Source organism: Eulemur rufifrons, chromosome 4 (genome assembly GCF_041146395.1).
Source record: "Eulemur rufifrons isolate Redbay chromosome 4, OSU_ERuf_1, whole genome shotgun sequence".
In the NCBI taxonomy this organism is placed as follows: domain Eukaryota; kingdom Metazoa; phylum Chordata; class Mammalia; order Primates; family Lemuridae; genus Eulemur; species Eulemur rufifrons.
In genome coordinates this window covers 40,010,282-40,030,032 of record NC_090986.1, presented here as the reverse complement: position 1 = coordinate 40,030,032, position 19,751 = coordinate 40,010,282, and the positions used below count along the sequence as shown (strand labels likewise).

Here is a 19,751-nt window from a genome sequence, read left to right as displayed (position 1 = left end):
CAAACTCCTGAGCTCAAGCGATCCTACTCCCTCAGCCTCCCGAGTAGCTGGGACTACAGGCATGCGCCACCATGCCCAGCTAACTTTATATATATATGTATGTATATATATATATATTTTTTTTTTTTTAGTTGTCCATATAATTTCTTTCTATTTTTAGTAGAGACGGGGTCTCGCTCTTGTTCAGGCTGGTCTCGAACTCCTGAGCTCAAACGATCCTCCCGCCTCGGCCTCCCAGAGTGCTAGGATTACAGGCATGAGCCACTGCGCCCAGCCTCAGATGACATTTTTAACTGTGTTCATTTGTGTAAGTAAGTTTCCTATAGTAATAGAGAAATTATCGAACCTTGCCAGAAACAGTAAGGCTGCTTAGTGAACAGGTTCCTGATCTCTGGTAAGTTTAAGGTGTAATAACAAATGTATGACAATAGGCAACTCAGGTAGGCTGCCTAGGAACAGGGCGCTGGCTAGTTTTAGTGAGACAAACTCATAAAACTTTAGTCATAATGACCACAACAGAGAATTCCTCATCTGTGTAAGTTAAACATTGTGGATTCTCACTAAACATCCATTATCTTGATTCACTGTAGACTTTTTGTTTAATGAATGGGAACACTAATTCATTTCTAGAATCATAATATGTATGTATTCAATATACAAAATAAAAATCAACCTCAAGTTTTCCAACTATTAAAGAATTACTAATATTTAGCTCTAAACTACTGAACAGGTACCAAACATGTTCTTAAATAAGTCTTTTTCTGCTGTGTAACTGAGTAGTTTATGAAAAATATGAATACTTTCAAATTGAACTTTACAGTTTAGCGCCTATCTTATAGTCTTGAAAACACATACTTTCTCGTCCCTCAATATTAAAAAAAGTATAAGGAGAAAAAAAATCGTACTGCAATTACAGTATCGTTTCATTTGTGTAGAAATAGATATATTTTTAATGTGTGCATAGAAAAAAGAGAAAAGAAATAAAAATGTTTACATTGGATATTTTTGGCTAATGGGATTTCAAAAATATTTCTAATTTCTAGTTCCTTCTTATAAAAATTGTTCTATATTTCTCAAATTATCTGTGATGAATATGTATTGCCATTATAATTAGCAAAATTAATAACACACAAAGCCAAAATAACTACCCGATACAGCCAATCTAATGTTAATGCTAAGAAAATTGAGATAAAAACATACCTGACCCAAAAGAAAAATGATATAACGGTCTTTCAAGGTTTTATTTTGCTTTCCTCAAATCATATATTTCCAAAAGTGACTTTATTATTTCACTAATAAGTGTAAATATAAAAGTTTAGTTGCACATTTAACAGTAACATTTAACAGTAACCCTCTGCCATTAAAAATTGTATCTTGTTCTATTAAAACATCCTAGAATCAGTTCCAATACTTACAGAATACATTTGAAAAGCTCAAAAAGAAATCAAAATTGGGTTTATATATTATTGTAGCATGAACTCTATAGTAACACTGCTTTTTAAAATTGTATTAAAAAGATTATCAAAGAAATAAAATTGTCTGTATAAAGCAAATATTTAGTAGAGATAGTATTTACAAATAATAGAAAATTTTAAATCTAGGGGAAGGGAGAAGAGGAGAGGAGGAAACGGAAGAGAGAGGCAGGGAGGGAGAAGAAGAAGAGGAAGAATTCTGCTTCTCAGAAAGTGTGAGTGTGAAACACCTAAGTTCTTATCCTCGAATGTGCAAATTTATCTACCACTACCACCAATTTATTGCCTTCTCTTACACATGAGGAAAAAAGTGTTCTTTCAATTTGTCAAAACTAATTTGTTTTTTCAGTGTTTTTGATCCCACCCCTTCCTGCCTCTCAAAGAATTTTGTTTCAACTTGTGCCCACACAGTGATAACTCACAAATCTATATTCCTAGCTGGCACCTTTCCTTTGAACTTCAGCCCTACATAGTACACACTGGACATTTCACATTTACCTCAAAATTAGTACACGCAGAACTAAACTTAATCATCATTTTGGCCAAGCACTGTTACCCCTCCAGTTCTCCCTCTTTAAGTAAATGGCATCACCTCACAGAGTCTTTAAGAATATGCTTTAGATTCTGCCTTCTCTTTCAGCCTTCATAGCCAACTAATTACTGATTTCTGTCAATTCTGCTTCTTTAACATTTCTTGTATTCAAAACATTGTCACTACTGTAATTCCAACCCTCACTGACACTTCCTAGACAACTACAAAAACTGTCCACTGGTTCCTCTGCTTCTAATCTCACCACCCTTTAGTGGATATGCCTTATCAGCACCCAAGTAATCTTACTAAAATAAAATGCAAGTCTGATCATCCTCTTTTGTTTAAAATCTTCAGTATTTCCTATTCACAAGACAGTATCTGAATCAGTTACCTGGCACATAAAGCCCTCTATGACCTAGCTCCTGCTCTCTATCTCAGCTCCCCATCTCAGCCAGCATGTAGTCCTTCCTCTCATGTGCTCCACTATACCTACATATCCTATAAATCCTTAAGGCACTAGACAACAGTTATGTATTAGCCTCCTTGTTATCCCTACTAGACAATGCTTTCTTAGGAGCAGGAATTATGTCCATTCTTGAGTTCTCAGGGCCTAACACAATGCTGGCTACAAACTCAAAAAAGAACATACTGAATTAAGAAATAAATAAATGAATCTGTGTAAGTTGACATCTTTTAATAAAATATGTGGCATGACTGGCTTCAAATGAGTTCAAATGGGAAATATGAATCCTAAGCATTACTGTTTAAAAATTATGTAGCTATAAAATTTGGAAAGCTTTAGAGGATCTGGATTATCAGTGACAGTTTGAGCTGGGTAAAAAACTTCATATAGACTCATTAAGGGGTAAGAAAGCTGTTTAAAATACCAATGATTACTGACCCACAAAACACAAAAACAAAAAGCAAAAAAGGTGACAATCAAGGTCTACATAACAGCCAAATTCAATTTAACTAACTTTTAGAAGTCGATGGAAAAATAAAATTGTATTACAATGACACTTCAACAACAGATTAAAAAGTGTTTTAATCATGTGAAAAAAAAAAAGGGAGTAGGACAGAGAAACCTCAAGTGAGAAGGAAAGGGACAGCCACATGTGTAGGAGGTACAACAGAGGAACAAAGAAAAGGAAGGAACTGAAACAAAGGTTAGCAGCATTTGGGGCTGAGGCACAGAAATGGTCAAAAATAAAAGAAAAATGTCAACATTTCTCACATGTCCTCCAATTCCCATCACTTCAAATCCTAAAGATCTCATCTTCTTCTTACTGTCAATCCCTCATGTCATGCAAAGAGCCAAAAAATCCTCAACCCCCAGGCTACAGACAGGTACTGGGTCTGTGTCCAGTTAGGAACCAGGCTGCATAGCAGGAGGCAAGCAAGTGAAGCTTCATCTGTATTTACAGCCGCTCCCTGAATTCCACCTCCCTCCCTCTGACCCCCTACCCTGGTTCACAGAAAAACTGTCTTCCATGAAGCCTGCCCGTGGTGCCAAAAAGGTTGGGGACCACTGCTCTAAAAGGTTCATTACCTTAGATATAAAGTATTTCTTAATAAATGTAAGATTTTCTTGAGAAGTAACTCAAATTCATTTGCACCTACACATTTTCTTGTTTGCACTAACCTGACACTTATAACTACAGCTATCATTTATTGAGCACTTCTTTAAATCAGGTACTGTTCTCTCAAGCACTCAACATCCATTAATTCATTTAAATTGTCACTACAACTCTATGACGTAGATACTACCACCAATTTATAGATGACAAAACTGAGGCACAGATATGTCAAATACCTTTCCCAGCATCACAGAACTAATAATTTTAATGGTGAGTGTTTGAATCCAAGCAGTTTGGCTCCATAACTCATGTTCTTAACCCCTATACCCTGCTTCCAAACAGGTCAGTACTGGGTAGAAAGCTCAGTATTAACCACTTGGGCTACCTGATCTTCTTTTAATTTTCTTTGAAGGATTCCCTTTTGATTCTGTTAATTATGCTGAAAAAAATGTTATCTTAAGAATGCCTGATATTTTATTTCTTTAACAGTCATTTATCCTGATGTTTTAAAATAGCTTAAGAACCTGTTGTTCTTGATTATGCATATCTTTTCATTTGAATTACAGTTTACTGTTTAAAATCTGCATACTTTTGTAAAAGATTTCTCTGGGCTTTTGTTTCCCCTCCCAATACAGGACTTAGGCAGCTTGATTACTATAGTACAGTGTGACTCACCCATACACAGAATGGCATTCTTAGTAAAAGTAAATTACACAGCCTTACATCTAACTTAACTGTGGTTTTTTTTCCCCTCAATCTCTCCTAAATAAGCATAAGAAATGACAATCAGAGACCATGATCTTCTACCCAGAGGGCCTTCCGTGGAAAAAATAAGCATGTTTATTTTAGGTTAAAGAAAGAAGCTAAAAAAGCAGGTACAGTTAAGACATTGGAGACAGAGGGAATAAGGAGAAGGGTCCTGCTCTGAAACAGGAGGAGATAAAGATAATTTGAAGATGGCAGATTAAGAAGCTGAGAAAGGCCACAAAACCTTTAATACCCTATGAGATATGTAGTCAGTCATGTGCTGAGAATAAGGCAAGAAGAACCTGACAGTATGATTAAGGGTCGTGGTGCACTTAGGAATAACCAGCCATCGCAAGATGTGCAAGAGAAATCAGACCAGGAACATAGGTTCCATCTATGCTGCTATTTCCTAGTAGTAAAATGTTGACATGATGTCTCATGCATATATACAAGTTTTCAAAGCACAGTTTTAAGATATCAGTTTAGAAAAAAGGCAATATGTAGGAATAATTTATAATAAAGGATCATTTTTAAACATGTCTATATTTAGAAAAAACAATGTGCATGAATCATATAAAGGTACCACTTTAAAAATATGTGTATATTTTCACCTCTTTTAATAGAAATACATCTGCAATATAGAAAAAATAATTATACACAAAATTACACTACGGTTTTGAAATATATCAATACTAAAACAGAATAGAATACATTAAGATTAGTTTGTTCTACAGTGCATGTTTCTATAATGCCAATTAGTTTATCCGCTTCTTTAAATAAGGGAGTGATATCAGAATCTTGTAGAAGTTGGGTTGAATTATATGTGATTTTTTTCCTAAGCAAGAGGAGCCAGAATATCAAGAGTACAATTATAAGATCAGGTAGAAAAGGAAAAGGCTCTCAGCTCCGCTACTGCACAGCCAGGAGCCTTTCCAGTTCTATTTCAAGAAAAATAAAAATGCATACCTGCACCCAGGGCTCCCTCCCCAGTGAGGAGCAGCCCCAGTTTTCCAGGGCTCTTCGCTTGTGGCAGTTTGCTCTCTCTCATACCCACCTCACTGTCAGCCTACTGGCTTAGAGTTCTGTCATCTGCCAGGGATCAATGCCTCTATGCTAGCATTTCTACTCTACTCCTTTTGTACATTTTTAATAACCCCTGTAACAGACTCCAACCCACTGATCTCCCTGTCTGGGCTTTCCAAGTACTCCCCACTGAGTTACCAATTATTGACTTTGTTAGCACTCTACTTATAAAGTGCATAAAGTTTTCCTGGTCGGCTCCAAACCTATTCTTACCCATAAGCCAGGTAATTTTTAGTGCACCAATTTACAAAATGCAAGGTATTTTACCAATGCATATATATATGTCTTATGGCCAGAACACCTGTAGCTTAGGCATCTAAATAGAACTCAGTGGTTTACCTTTGGAAGCTTGATAGGGGGCTCTTTGGATTCCTCCTCTTCATCACTATCTGATTCTCCACTCTGCACAGAGTTCTTAGATGCAGCTGCCAATGATGTTTCCTTTTTCTGCCATTCCAGAACACAATGGCGTACATTGCAGTAAATATTGAAAGCAGAAGGATTGCTATGTAATTTGATATCTGGTATGATTACTGTATTCTCCAAGTTTTCAGACTGAAATACAAGATAGAATATTTCAATTTCACATTCTTTTCCATCATCATCAATTCCCATTTTAAATAAAAAAGTAAAGATTAAACAGACTAACCAACTTGCAAAAGTCACATAAGTGACATAGCAAGGACAGTTTAAATCTATGGACTGAATTTCTAGTACTCTTTCTACTACACTTCACTATTTTTTGAATAACACAGCAATAACCAACCTAACAAGGGCTGGAAAGAGATAGGCAAAGAACTTAGAAATATCCTTTTATCCCCATGATAGAAACAGAGCCAACAAAGCTTAATGCTGCAGTATCGTATGAAAGGAAATTAATTTACTGCCTCTCTAAGGGATACCAGATATACCGTACAGTCTCAATGACCTACTACAAATGTTGAGTTACATTTTGAATTCTTTTAAAAGTAGATATAGGAATTTATACAGAAATTAGGACTTCAAAAATAAAACCCTTAATTTTCATCAGTTCTTCTCATTTCACTCTCATTCACCAAATAAGAGTAATGCCAAGAAAACTGCAAATTATTAACATATGCTTTCCTAAACTCTTAGTTATCAGTATCAGTAAAGGCTAAAAATCATGTGCTTGGTAATTCGTTAAAACTAAACCATTTCTCTTTTGTGCCCAGCATTTTATTCATCAGACTGCAACCACACTTTCAAGATCAACATCTACATTATAAAGAACTGTTTTAAGATATTTTACAAATGCAAGTTCCAACAATTAGAGTATGTTGAGGAAGTATCTACAATAAATAAATGATATCTCAAGTACCAAAAACACTTGGTCCTAAAATTCTACCCTTCTTCCATAAAGGTTACGAAAAAAAGAAATACTCTTGTTAAATACACACTATATTAAAGTTAAATTGGCATATAACTTGTAAGTCCTCCAGAGATACTAAAAACAAGCAAATATTAGCAACCCAAATCCAACAATATATTAAAAAAAAATACATCAGGACCAACTGGGGTTTAACCCAAGACAATCTCTGCACAACACTGGAAAAGCAATCAGTGTAATTCCCCATCCAAATAAAAATAATAAAGAAAAAACATAAAATACTGCAAATAAACACAGAAAAAGCATTTGGCAAAAGTTCAATACCAATTCATGATTTAAAAAAAGTCTGAGTAAATTAGGAATAGAAGAAAATTTTCTCAACTTGATAAAGGGTATCTACGAAATACCCACAGCCAACATGAAAACAGACTGAATGTCTTCCAAGATTGTGAAAAGGCAAGGCAAATTTATTTACTCTCAGCAACTCAGTTCAACATTGCACTAGATACCCTATACAGTGCAATAGGCCAAGAAAAAGAAAAAAAAAGGTAGAGTTAGAAAAGAAAAAGTATCTTGTAGAAAAGAAATGTCTTTATTTACAGAAGACATGTACAGAATCTTAAGGAATCTGCAAAAAAGCTACCAAAAATATGTGGATGTAGCAAAGTCAAAGTATACAAGATTAGTATATAAAAATGAATGTACATCCATTTACTAGGAATGAACAATTAAAATACGTAATTTTTAAAATAATAGCATTAATGTCACAGACTGGGAGAAAATATTTGCAAACCACATATCCAAAAGAGGATGAGTATCCGGAATATATAAAGCATTCCCAAAACTCAACAGTAAAACAAACAAGGAATCCAATTAGCAAATAGGCAAAAGACAGACACGTCTCTGAAAAAGTTACACAGAAGGCAAATAAGCACATGAAAAGAAGTTCAACATCATTAGCTAACGGGAAAATGAGAATTAAAATAAAATAAGATATAGTACACACCTATCAGAATGGCTAAAATAAATGGTGACATCACCAGATGCTGGTGAGGATAAGAGACTGGATCATTTATACACTGCTGATGGTCATATAAAATGGTATGGCCACTCTGGAAAAAAAGTATGGCAATTTCTTACAAAACTAAACACGTGCATACAATATAATCCAACAAGTGCACTCTTGGACCTTTATACCCGAGAAATAAAAACTTATGTTCACACAAAAACCAGTACATTAATGTTCATAGCAGCTTTATTTTAAAATAGCCAAAAACTAGAAGCAGCCGAGATTTTTATTTGTTTGTTTTTTAGACTGAGGGTCTCACTTTGTCGCCCACGCTGGAGTGCTGTGACATGCTCATAGCTCACTGCAGCCTCAATTTCCTAGGCTCAAAGTCTTTATTCCCTATAAATTACCAACAACTTTACCTTGCTTCTTGTCTTCACTTTTGATTTGCTCTTCTGTTTTCTTTTCAACTTCTTCTTACTTAAAATTTTCTTATTCCTAAAAATTTTTAAAAAAATGAAAGATAATTATGAACATTCATGTTAGGACATACAAAGCTTATCACAAATAGGTATTTTCAAAACAGACACTTGGATATTTTTCTTACAAATTCTTTCCATGAAATGATATACTCTATAATACACATATAAGATACTATTAATAACATGAAGTAGCCAATGAAAAGATAACACAATATAGGACAGCTAAGAAATATATATTAAATGATGAATAATAAAAATTTGAATTCTGCAAACACTTTTATAAAATTAAAATGTTCAAAAATGCACCAAAGTCTTTTAAACTTTAACAGTGGATATTGATCAATAAATTTTAGTATCAGCTCTGTTCATTTCCCAGAAAAAAGGTGCCCTTTGTGGTAGTAAGGGTTACAGTGCAAAGGGGCTTAAGAGTCACGTTTGACTACATTACTATAAGAAAATCCCCAACTCACTTTATGTGTGTATCCAGCAGCCAGTTTTTCACTACCTCACAGCCCTAAGACCAAATTATCTTTAAGCAAAAGAAAGCCCCTGAATGACTTTGAGAAAGAGAAAAAATACCTGGTAAAGAAAAAGAATTACAGTAGAAGAAATAAGAGGCATGGAAAACATTTTATTTTTGTTTCATTTAATATTTTTCATGCTCACCATGCTCAGATGTACACTGCCAGGTAGCAGATACACAAAATGAAAAAGACAGCTCTTACCCTTGAGGAGCTCAGAGACTTGAATAGAAAGTACAGTTTAATGATCTAACAAGAGGATTACAGCAGTAGCTGTAATAAAGACAAAAGGGGAGGAGGAGGAGAAAGAGAAGGAAGTTGTCCTATATGCTGAAGAAGTCAAGTCCTTAAATCTTGGTAACTAATTGAGTGAGAGCAGTGACAAAAGAAAAAAGTTTTAAGCCTAAGTCAGTTAGAGGTAGATATATCAATCATAAAAAGAGGGAAGTTAGAAGGGTTACTTTGCTAAAGGAAAAAAATGGGTTTGATTTTGAAGATGTCTGTGTTCAAAATATCAAAATGTCAACAAATAGGAATAACATGCATATGAAAATTTTATTGTTGACACTTCAGCTTCACTCCTCAAATCAAAATAATCAAAAAACCTTGTCAATTTTATCTCATCCATAGTTCTTAGATCTGTCCACGTTATCTTTACTGCTGATATGCTAATAATCTGAGTTACCACCATCTCTCACTTGAACCAGTGCAAAAGATACTTAAGTCATTTATGCACATCCACATTTACCTGCTTTAATTCATTCTTCACATAGGAACCCAAGTAACTTTTCAAAACACAAACCTGAGTGGGTAATTCCCCTACTTAAAACTCAGTATCTTCTCAATTCTCTGAAGATAAAACCCAAAAGCACTGATACAGCTTAAAAGATCCTCTTCCAATAACTGACCTCTGGCAACCTCTCCTGCCTCATTTTGCATTTGTCTCCACTTGGTCCATCACACTCCGGCCACGAGGATATTCTTTCAATTGTATGAAACTGTTAAGCTCCATCAGGGTTTTCACAAAGTTTTTTCCCTCTGCCTGAAATTCTCTCCCATGTCTTCTGCTAACTCATCTTTGAAGTCCCAGTATAAGTATCACTTATTCAAAAAAGTCTGTTGAACTCCCCAGACTAGATGAGTTTCCCTGATACACACTCTCAGTTCATCACACACTTTTGTTTCACTGTATAAACTATAACTGTAATCATTAATAGGTGTGGGGTTCTTATTTAATGTATCTATAGCTCCCTCACCAAGCTGTAAGCTCCAATAGTGCAGAGGCCATGTCTTTCTTGCTCACTACTCTAGCCTCTTTTTCCAGAAAAGTGCCTGGGACATAGAACTCAATAGTATTTTGAGAGAAAGAAAGTAAGAGGGAGGAGAGAGGAAGGGGACAAAAGAAGGAAGTTCAGAGCTATCACTACATGCCTTACTCAGAGAGCAAAACAAGCAGAGGCCCAAGGTTAGATCCATAGATACACGAGTGCATTTAAAGGATATTTAAACAAAAATGTCTATTAAGGAGTTATTCATGGGATTATTTTTCACAGATTTTGGTGAAAAGGAGGTAATGGAAACCATGTATATGGATGAGATTTCCCCAAGATAGTATGCTACAAAAGTAAAGAGAACAGTGTCAAATGCTAAACACAAATAGATATACCTGCTTACACAACTATTCAACTATAAGCATTGTGAGAGCATGAAGAATGTCCATTTCAACTTTGTACTTTTAGCACCTGCATCAGCGTCTGATATATCATGGATGTTCAAGAAATATCAAACGAACAAGCTGTTAGTATTTTTCATGGGGGGTTAGGAAACCAACCTTCTTTTCTATTAAAGATTAGTTGAACAAACTCAGTTATTTGAGCAAAAGGAATATGTAACTGCTAAAAGGTTAGCCCCTTCTACACAATTTAGAAAAGCATTTAGATTTAAAATCAACTTTCAGAGAAGCAGAATATGTAAATCCAAATTCAGATAGATTTCCTAAAAACTAAGTTATCACTGACTTAAATTTTCCCAGTTACAGACCAATGTCTTTGTTTTATTTTTAATGGATTTCTTCAATTTCAAATGGCTTTACATGCATTCCTAAAATACTTCTTTCTATGTATGGTGGCATTTAATTAGTTGTAATAATTATAATGAATTTGAACCCACCAATTCTTGAATATAGACCATCTGAAGAACCAGCTTTTCCCAGATTAATTACACATTAATTTTACTGTACTTTTTTGTTGATATGGCTTGTTTTAGAGATAGAGTTAACAAAAACTGCCAATAATAAGTTGAAAATTATTTGACAAGAATCTGTATTCAACATTGGAAAATAAAAATGCTATTTGCTAGTAATATAACATCCAGTTATATAACTGTATTTGAAAACTAAGCTTAAACTTTTCAGAATATCTGAGGATGGACAGACAAAAGAGAAATTCAAGAAGCTAGTCTTCATTAAAAATTCGCCTTGGAATTTCTAATGATTTAGGGTTTTAAATCCTAAATCAATAAAAGCTTAACGAAGAATGTCTAACATTGGTCCTGTAAGACTTTTAGTCTTCTCACAAAAAGAACGTCATACTCACGAGATTTCAAAGAATTCTGGTTGATAATGAAAGGTAAAAAGCTGTTAACATGCCTTAAATATTTTTAAATATTTACTTAAAAAATTCCAAAACTGAAATTTTCTTAATAGATACACTGCTTAAGGAAAATCAAATACTTCTGCAATATAAGAGCAAATGAATTTTGCAAGTTGTTCAGTGAGGTAGATCATTAGTTTCTCTATCAGTATATTACTGAGTCTGTCTTCTAACAAAACAAAAATTAGTCAATTTAATTTAAAAATCTCTTTCTCATATCTCCTTCATTTGCAAAATAAAGAGATGAAGGTAGTTATCTCTGAGGTTCCTTCTAACTCTAAAATGCTAGGATTTTAATAAGTCCAAATTTATAGAACTTCTGGAATAAAAAGGTTTCCATCTTTCACTTAATTTCACTTAGTAATAAGAAATAAAAAATTCCTTAGTCTATAGTCTAAAGCAAGAATAGGCGAAGTTTTTCTATAAAGGGTCTGATAGTGAATACCTTACACATTGTGGGCCACAGGATCTCTGTTGCAACTACTCGACTGTTACAGTATGAAAGCAGTCATACGCAGCATATAAATACATGAGCATGGCTATGTTAAAACTTTATTTCTGAACACAAAAATATGAATTTCACATAATTTTCGTATGTCACAAAACCTTTTTATTTTCTTTCAACCTTTTAAAAACGTAAAACCATTCTTAGCTCATAGGTCATACAAAAATAAGAATTGGGCCGGATTTGGTCTGTGGGACATTGCTTACCACTCACTGGTCTAGGATATTGTTTAATAAATAGGCTCATTATTAGAAAGGAAAAAAATACTGTATGACTATTAGTACACAACACAGATAAAACTACTCGAAACATCACTATGCTTATACAAATAAGCACTCTTAAAATTATCTGCCTTTTCCTTTCGTAAAGATAAACTTCTGACTTCTACTTCCCTAAAGTAAAACATTAGACAGGAGCACAGCAATGCTCTCTCTTCCTTCCAAGACTAGATTAACATAAGAGAACTATGGAGGAAATGACGACTAGATGCACTAAAAATCTGATAGAAGAGCACTTCCAAGGTGAACTCACACCACTGGCGCCTCTTCCATGAGGGTATTTGCAGAGTTTGGGCATGACTAAGGATTGAGCTAGGTTTAAGCAGAGGAACTCTACTAAAGGAAACAAAAAACTAGTAGTGCTTTAGATGTCTCCATGGGTTGGAATGACAGACTATAATATAGCCAGTTTTCCCAATATTATGTCTGCTCAGAGTTGGGGCACTAAAAAAGGATAGGGAGATTAGGCCAAATGGGAAGAGAAAATTTCCCATAGTCTCCCAGTGTTCAGAAGACAGAATCCCAGTAGAAGGAGGGGTCTGCTTAATCCCTGATTGGATTAAGACAATCAACACTTCACCCTGTCTACCTCAGCAAAGAGCAGACTGTTCTGGAAGAAAGTAACATCATCTGAAAGAAAATAACTGTTCTTTCACATGCAATGTTAGTCTAGTTTGGGGACCCAAAATAAATATATGAAGAGACATCAAAAGATGCAAAATAATGTGGCTGACAGATAATCGAAAGAAAACCAGAAAATTAGGCAGACTCACAAATAATTCAGATATTAAATTAAGGAGGCAAGCATCTGAAATAGATATAGAGATTAATAAAATGTATAAAAATATATAATTTTCAACATAATCTATAAAAAAGGAACCAAGTGGACACTCTGGAATTGAAAAATAAATATTAAATATATGAAATTAAGGCCTTCTCATATGGCTTTAAGAGTACAATAAGACACAGGTTCCATAATCTTACAGACAGGCCAAGAAAAAACTATCCAGATTCAATCACAGAGAAACAAGAATGGGATGAACAAAACAGAAAATATGAGAAATACAGAACACAGTCAAATGGGCCTCATATTCATATAACTGGAATCCCAAAAAGACAAAAAAAAGAATGGAACAAAAGCAATTTATGAAGACATAATTACTGATAATTTTCCAAAAGTGCAGAAAGAAATCAACTTAGAGATTCAAGAAACTCAGGGGACTTCAAGCAGGAAAATGCAGAGAAAACCACACTTAGGCATACCATTGTCAAATTGCCTGAAAACAGTGGATAAAGAGAAAATCTTAAAAGTAGTCAGAGAAAAGAGAACACTGAAAGGAACAATAAAACTGATAGTCTCCATTCTGTGTTGAAAGTGCTAAGGAGTGAGAAGCAGGAGTGGGTAGGGAGGAAAGGTAGGGTGGGGTCTAGCAACCTAGAATTGAATACTCACCAAAAATATCCTTTAAAAATGAAGACAAAGATAATAAAGATGTTTTTAGACCCACAAAGGCTAACATAATTCACTGTCAATAGATCAATATTATAAGAAATACTAAAGGAAGGTCTTTCTTTAATAATTGTTAAATCATAGTTTTAAATAAAAGAACATAAATTATAAGGATAGAAAAAATGTATCTTGAACACACTCTCTAGTCTCCCAAAAAAGCTGGTGTGTCTATGTTAATATTTGATAAAGTAATTTTTAAATCTACAGTATTATAAGGAATAAGCAGAGCGTTTCATAATGCTAAAAAGGCCAATTCAATAGGAAAACGAAACAATCCTAAATCTAAATGTAGACACATTAGATAACAACACAGATTCAAAATATATGAAACAAAATTAACAGAATTAAAAGGAGAAAATACAAATCTGCAATTAAAAGAGCAGATTTTATCATACCTCTCTCTGTAATTGATAGAACAAGTAGAGAATAAATAAAACCACGCAAGATATAGAAAAATCTAAAAACATGATTTATCAACTTGATCTAATTGGCATACATAGAAAACCATATTCAACAACTGCAGAATGTACTTCTTTTTGAATGTACATAGACCATTTACCAAAATAGATGATATGCTGGACCACAGACTAATCTTAACAAATTTCCAACGACTAAATCATAAGGTAATTCTCTGGTCACAGAAAAATTAAACCAGAGATCAACAACAGAAAAAAAAAAAAAACCTAAGAAATTCCCAAATGTTTGGCAATCAAAAAAAAAACAGACTTCTAAATATGGGTCAAAGAACTAGTCACAATGGAAAATCAAAAATATTTTCAATTAAATAAAAATGAAATAAGACATAAAAAAATTGTAGAATACAGCTAAAGCCATATTTAAACAAAACGTTTAGCTTTTTGCATGTACATAAATGCATATATTGAAAAAAGAAAGTTTGAAAATAAATTGTCTAGGTTTACAACTCAAGAAGCTAGAAGAGAACAGCAATTTAAATGCAAAGAAGGTAGAAAGAGGGAAATAAAAATAAGAACAGACACCAGTGAAAGAGAAAACAGATGTTCAATGGAGAATATCAAGGATCCAAAAAGTGGTTCTCTAAAAAGATATAATATAAATACAAAAAATAAATGCTGGTGAGGATGAAGAGAAAGGTTAACTCTTATACACTGTTAGTGTGAATGTAAATCAGTACATCAACTATGGAAAACAGCATGGAGGTTCCACAAAAAACTAAAAATAGAAGTTCCATATGACCCAGCAATTCCACTACTGGGTATATATGCAAAGGAAAGGAAATTGATGTGGAAGAAATAGCTGCACTCCCAGGTTTACTGCAGCACTATTCACAATAGTCAGATATGGAATCAACCTAAGTGTTCATAAACAGATGAATGGATAAAGAAAATGTAGTACATATATACAATGGAATACTATTTAGTGATTTTTTAAAAAAAGAACAAAATCCTGTCATCTGCAGCAACATGGATGAGCTTGGAGGATATTATGTTAAGTGAAATAAGCCAGGTACAGAAAGATAAATATTGCATGTTCTCACTCATATTGGAAGCCAAAAAAGGTGACCTCATTAGAAGTAGAGAGTAGAAAAGTGGTTTATAGAGTCTAGGAAAGGAGGGGGGAGGAAGGGATAGCCAGAGGTTGGTTAATGGATACAAAAATCACAGCTAGGTAGGAGGAATAAATTCTAGTGTTCTATAGCACTGTGAACTAAAATAAAATCTTAAGGCGAACCCCCTCACCAGCTGACTGAATGAATCCCCTCATGGCCAAAGGAATATCCTAAAACTAAACTGCCTGCCATAAGGAGGGAGGTCAGACATGCCTCATCATGGCCCACTCCCTTCTTGAGGACATCCTTTGCAACCTATTAACAGGTGTAAGGGTATGCAAGACAAACCTGAAGGTTCTCAATTTACACAACAAATATATGTCCAGTGGCTTATCTCTGATAAACAGCTTCTTATGTTAAAACATTCCAAGCTTTTAGACAAAGCTTCATGTCTTTAACCAATTACAAGTCAAAGAATCTTTAAACCCGGCAATAACCTGTAAGCCCCCCCTCCTTCAAGATGGCCCACCTTTTCACACCAAACCAATGTATGCCTCCCACATATTGATTTAGGACTTTACTTATAACCCCTGTCTCCCTGAAATTTATAAAACCAAACTGCAACCAATCCACAGCGAGTCCTCTTGCTCAAGACTTCTTAGGGGTGGCTCCGGGTCATGATCCTCAAATTTGGCTCAGAATAAATCTCTTTAAAATTATGTTACAGAGTTTGAGTTTTTTTCCATTAACAGCACCATAGAGTGAATATAATAAACAACAATTTATTGCATATTTTCAAATAGCTAGAAGAGTGGATTCTGAATGTTCTCAATACAAAGAAATGATAAATGTTTGAGGTAAAAGATATGCTAATTATCTTGATTTGATCATTACACATTGTACACATGTATCAAAATATCACATTGTACCCCATGAATATGTACAATTATGTGTCAATTACAAATAATAAATATTAAAAATAAACAAAATAAATAAATATACACCTAGCAAGATTGGTCAGGAAAAGAATAAAAGCAGAAATTACAATTACTAATATAAGAAATAAGATAGGAGACATCACTACAGATGCTGCCCATAAATTTGACAACTTAAAAAAAATGGACAATTTCTTTGAAAAATATAATTTCTCAACATTAAATAAAGAAAAAATACAATTTATGAATAGTCCTCTGTCAAAAATATCTGAATCCCTAATCAAAATCTATCCACAAAGAAAACTAGACTCAGATGGCTTTGCTGGTGAATTCTTTCAAATACTTAAAAACTTCACTGTATGTTCTTCCAAACATTATCCATCTTAGACTAACTCTTCCAGAGAACATATTTAATAAAAAGAAGATACATTTCCCACTCATTTTATGAGACAATCATAACTCTGATACCAAAATCTGAAAAGGACATGTCAAAATATGAAAATTTCAGACCAAAATCTCCTACATAGAAGCAAAAATACTACATAGCAAAAGGTGGAAACAACTCAAATTTTCAACTGATGAACGTAAAAACAAAATGTAGCACTTCCATATAATATTGTTAAGCTGAACAATATTCAGTCATAAAAAAGAATGAAGTATTGACTCATGCTACAATATGGATGAATCTTGAAAACATTACGCTAAACGAAAGAAAAAAAGTTCACAAATTGTGTAATTCCATTTATATGAAATGTCTAGATGGGCAAATCCATAAAAATAGGAAGTAGATTTGTAGTTGCCAGAGACTGATAGAAAGGAGAACAGAAAGTGACTACTAATAGCTACGGGATTTCTTTTTGGGGTGACAAAAATGTTCTAGCTGCATAACTTTGTGAATATACTAAAAATCATTGAGTTGTATACTTTAAGAGGGTGAATTTTATGGTATGTGAATTCTTTCTCAATAAACAAAGTAAGAGAAAAAAAGCCTTTGACCTAAAAATAATTTCAATGTCCAGCAACATATAAAAAGGACAAATACATAAAATGTAAAATTAAGTCACTATAATTCAATTTAACAGAACAAAGGAAACAAAACATGTAATTACTTCAATAGAAAAAGAAACAGTATTTTATAATGCTCAATGATTTGTGATAAAACTCCTCAGTAAATTAGAAACAGAAGAGAATTTATCTAATCTGATAAAGATTATCACAAAAAAACTCTACATGTAACAGTTTGTTCAATTATATTCAATGTTAAAAAAATCAAATACTTCCCTAAATATGAGGAAAAACCCAAGAATTTATACTATCACCACATCTATTTAACACTCATATTGGAGGTAAGTGAAGTAAAAAAAAATAAGTCTTAATGGTTGAAAAGTAAAAGGTAAAGCATTTTTATTTGTAGATAATTACATTTATATAAAATGCATGAAATAAGTCACAAATAAGGAACCAATAAGTGAATTATCAAGGTCGCTGGATACAAGACAAAATTTTAAAAATCAACCAATTTATAAAACACCCCATATAAACTGAAGCTTTTCTATGGAAGTCAGACTTATTCTCCTGTGTAATTAATGTAATGATAGTCGTATCATTGTGTTCAAACATCACTGAATAAATTAGGGAGGAATAGTAGTCTGATTATTAAGTAGAAAACTTTTATTTACTTAACCTATGCCTATCAATTAGCAATAAGAAAAGATTTTAACAATTCCAATTGATTTAGGAGAGAGATACAAATAGATTTCTTATATACAGCTTCAGTTTCTTGATCATTTTTGGAAGTCTTTACATGCAAGGAGGACTATAAATAAAGCTATCTTGGCAGTGGGCAGAGCAGCAGAAGAAAAACAAAAAAAGGGCAGAAGAATGGAGGTTGGGGAAGAAACAAGGAGAGAAAAAGTCTCTGAAAAGTTGTGGCTATACACCATGCCTCATGCAGATTTACACTCTAAGTACACATAGCCTGGGTGGGCTTGGGAAACTCAAGCCATGAAGCAACTATAAAACTTTCTGATAATCTATTCATTCCAGGCCTCAGAGAACCACTAGGGTAATGACAGCTAGCAAATAACTAGGCACACAGAGATACGAGGCACCACGAGTAAGAACAGCAGAAATAGAAAACAGAAAGACACCCAAACAGACTTCAGATAGTGGAATTTTCAGAAGGACAATAACAAGACTATGTTTAAAATTGAGATTTTTAAGAAATAAAAGACTATCTTTAGAACATCTGCAGGGAGTGAGGAACACAGAGCATTTGGGGAAAAAAATCCAAACTTTTAAACATGAAAAATATAATAACTGAAACTAAAGACTCAATAGGTGAGTTTATAGCATATTAGACACAGCTGAATAAAAAATTCAAGCTCTCACAGAAAAAAAGTCTAGAATTGTACACAGAAACATAAAAAGGCTGAACATATGTCCCTGAAACCTTATCCAACTCTGACACCTCCTCCTTCTACTCCTTCCCCCATCCCAAGACAGCACTCACCTTTCCCAACTATATCCTTCCTCTCATGTACCAGATCCCATCTCATTCACCATCCTTAAGATTTTCTTCAACCAATTATACCCTCTCTTTGTTCACTCTTTAACCTCTCTCTTTTTTTCTATGGTTTTTAACCTTAGAGGCCCAGTGTCCTTCAATTGAAAATAAAAAAAAAAAATAGTTTAAATAATCCTCTATCCCTCTTTATCACTCAATTTCTTGAGGAAAAAAAAAAAAAAGGTCTTCACTGTCTTGAACTCTTTCAACCCCTTACTATCAAACTCCTGCAATATGAGACTTCCCAATACTACAAACATTCTAGTTGCCAATTGAACTCCCCATCTTCAGTCTTTAGCCTTCCCAATTTCCTGTATATGATTACTGCCAAACACTGCCTACTTTTTTACATACTCCCCCCATCACCTTTGGCTTCAGAACAACCCCTATTTCAGTGTTCCTTCTACCTTTGATTATGATTCCTTCTCAATCTTCTTTACTGGCTCCTTTTTCTTCCTTTTTTTTTTTTGTCCTTTAAATCTTTACTACATATATCACTTCCAATGTGAGCTATCTGTTCACATTATACATTAATTTCTACATTGTTAAGTTACAAACCTTATTTTCAATAAGCTATAAAAACACTAAACAATAATTGAAGTTAATGAACATCATCAGAATGCTGATCTAGAGCCAGCTATGTTTTCTGAAAATAAAGGTACATTCACCATGAAAATCTACATACAACCTTTCTGGCCACTTCAAAATCCATGATCTAATCCTTATTTACCTGACAAAATGGGGACACCATTAGGAATATACTCCCTTTACTTTCCTTGCACCTATCTTAAAATGATCTCTACCAGGGCCTTACTCTATTGATTATCTCCATTCTCTCTCTCTCTCTCTTTTTGTTTGTTTGTTTGTTTGTTTAATAACTATTCTTGCTCTTCTCCTTCAGCCTACAAGGTTAGAGTACAGAATTTAGAGACAAATGAACTAGGTTCAAATGTAGACTCTGTTAATTACTAACTCTTTGATCTTAGGAAAGTTACTTAACCTCTCTG

At 33.8% G+C, this 19,751-nt stretch overlaps 1 protein-coding gene across 1 annotated transcript in view; it reads right to left on the bottom strand.

Moving 5' to 3' along the window:
* The window catches only part of MYCBP2 (MYC binding protein 2), a 251,274-nt gene that overhangs the window by 211,163 nt on the left and 20,360 nt on the right, over positions 1-19,751 (bottom strand). Inside the window, exons 2-3 of the mRNA XM_069467662.1 lie at positions 8,191-8,266; positions 5,751-5,966 (exon numbers count right to left, since the gene is read on the bottom strand). Coding sequence (XP_069323763.1) covers positions 5,751-5,966; positions 8,191-8,266 — 292 coding nt within the window. The remainder of the gene's footprint in view (positions 1-5,750; positions 5,967-8,190; positions 8,267-19,751) is intronic.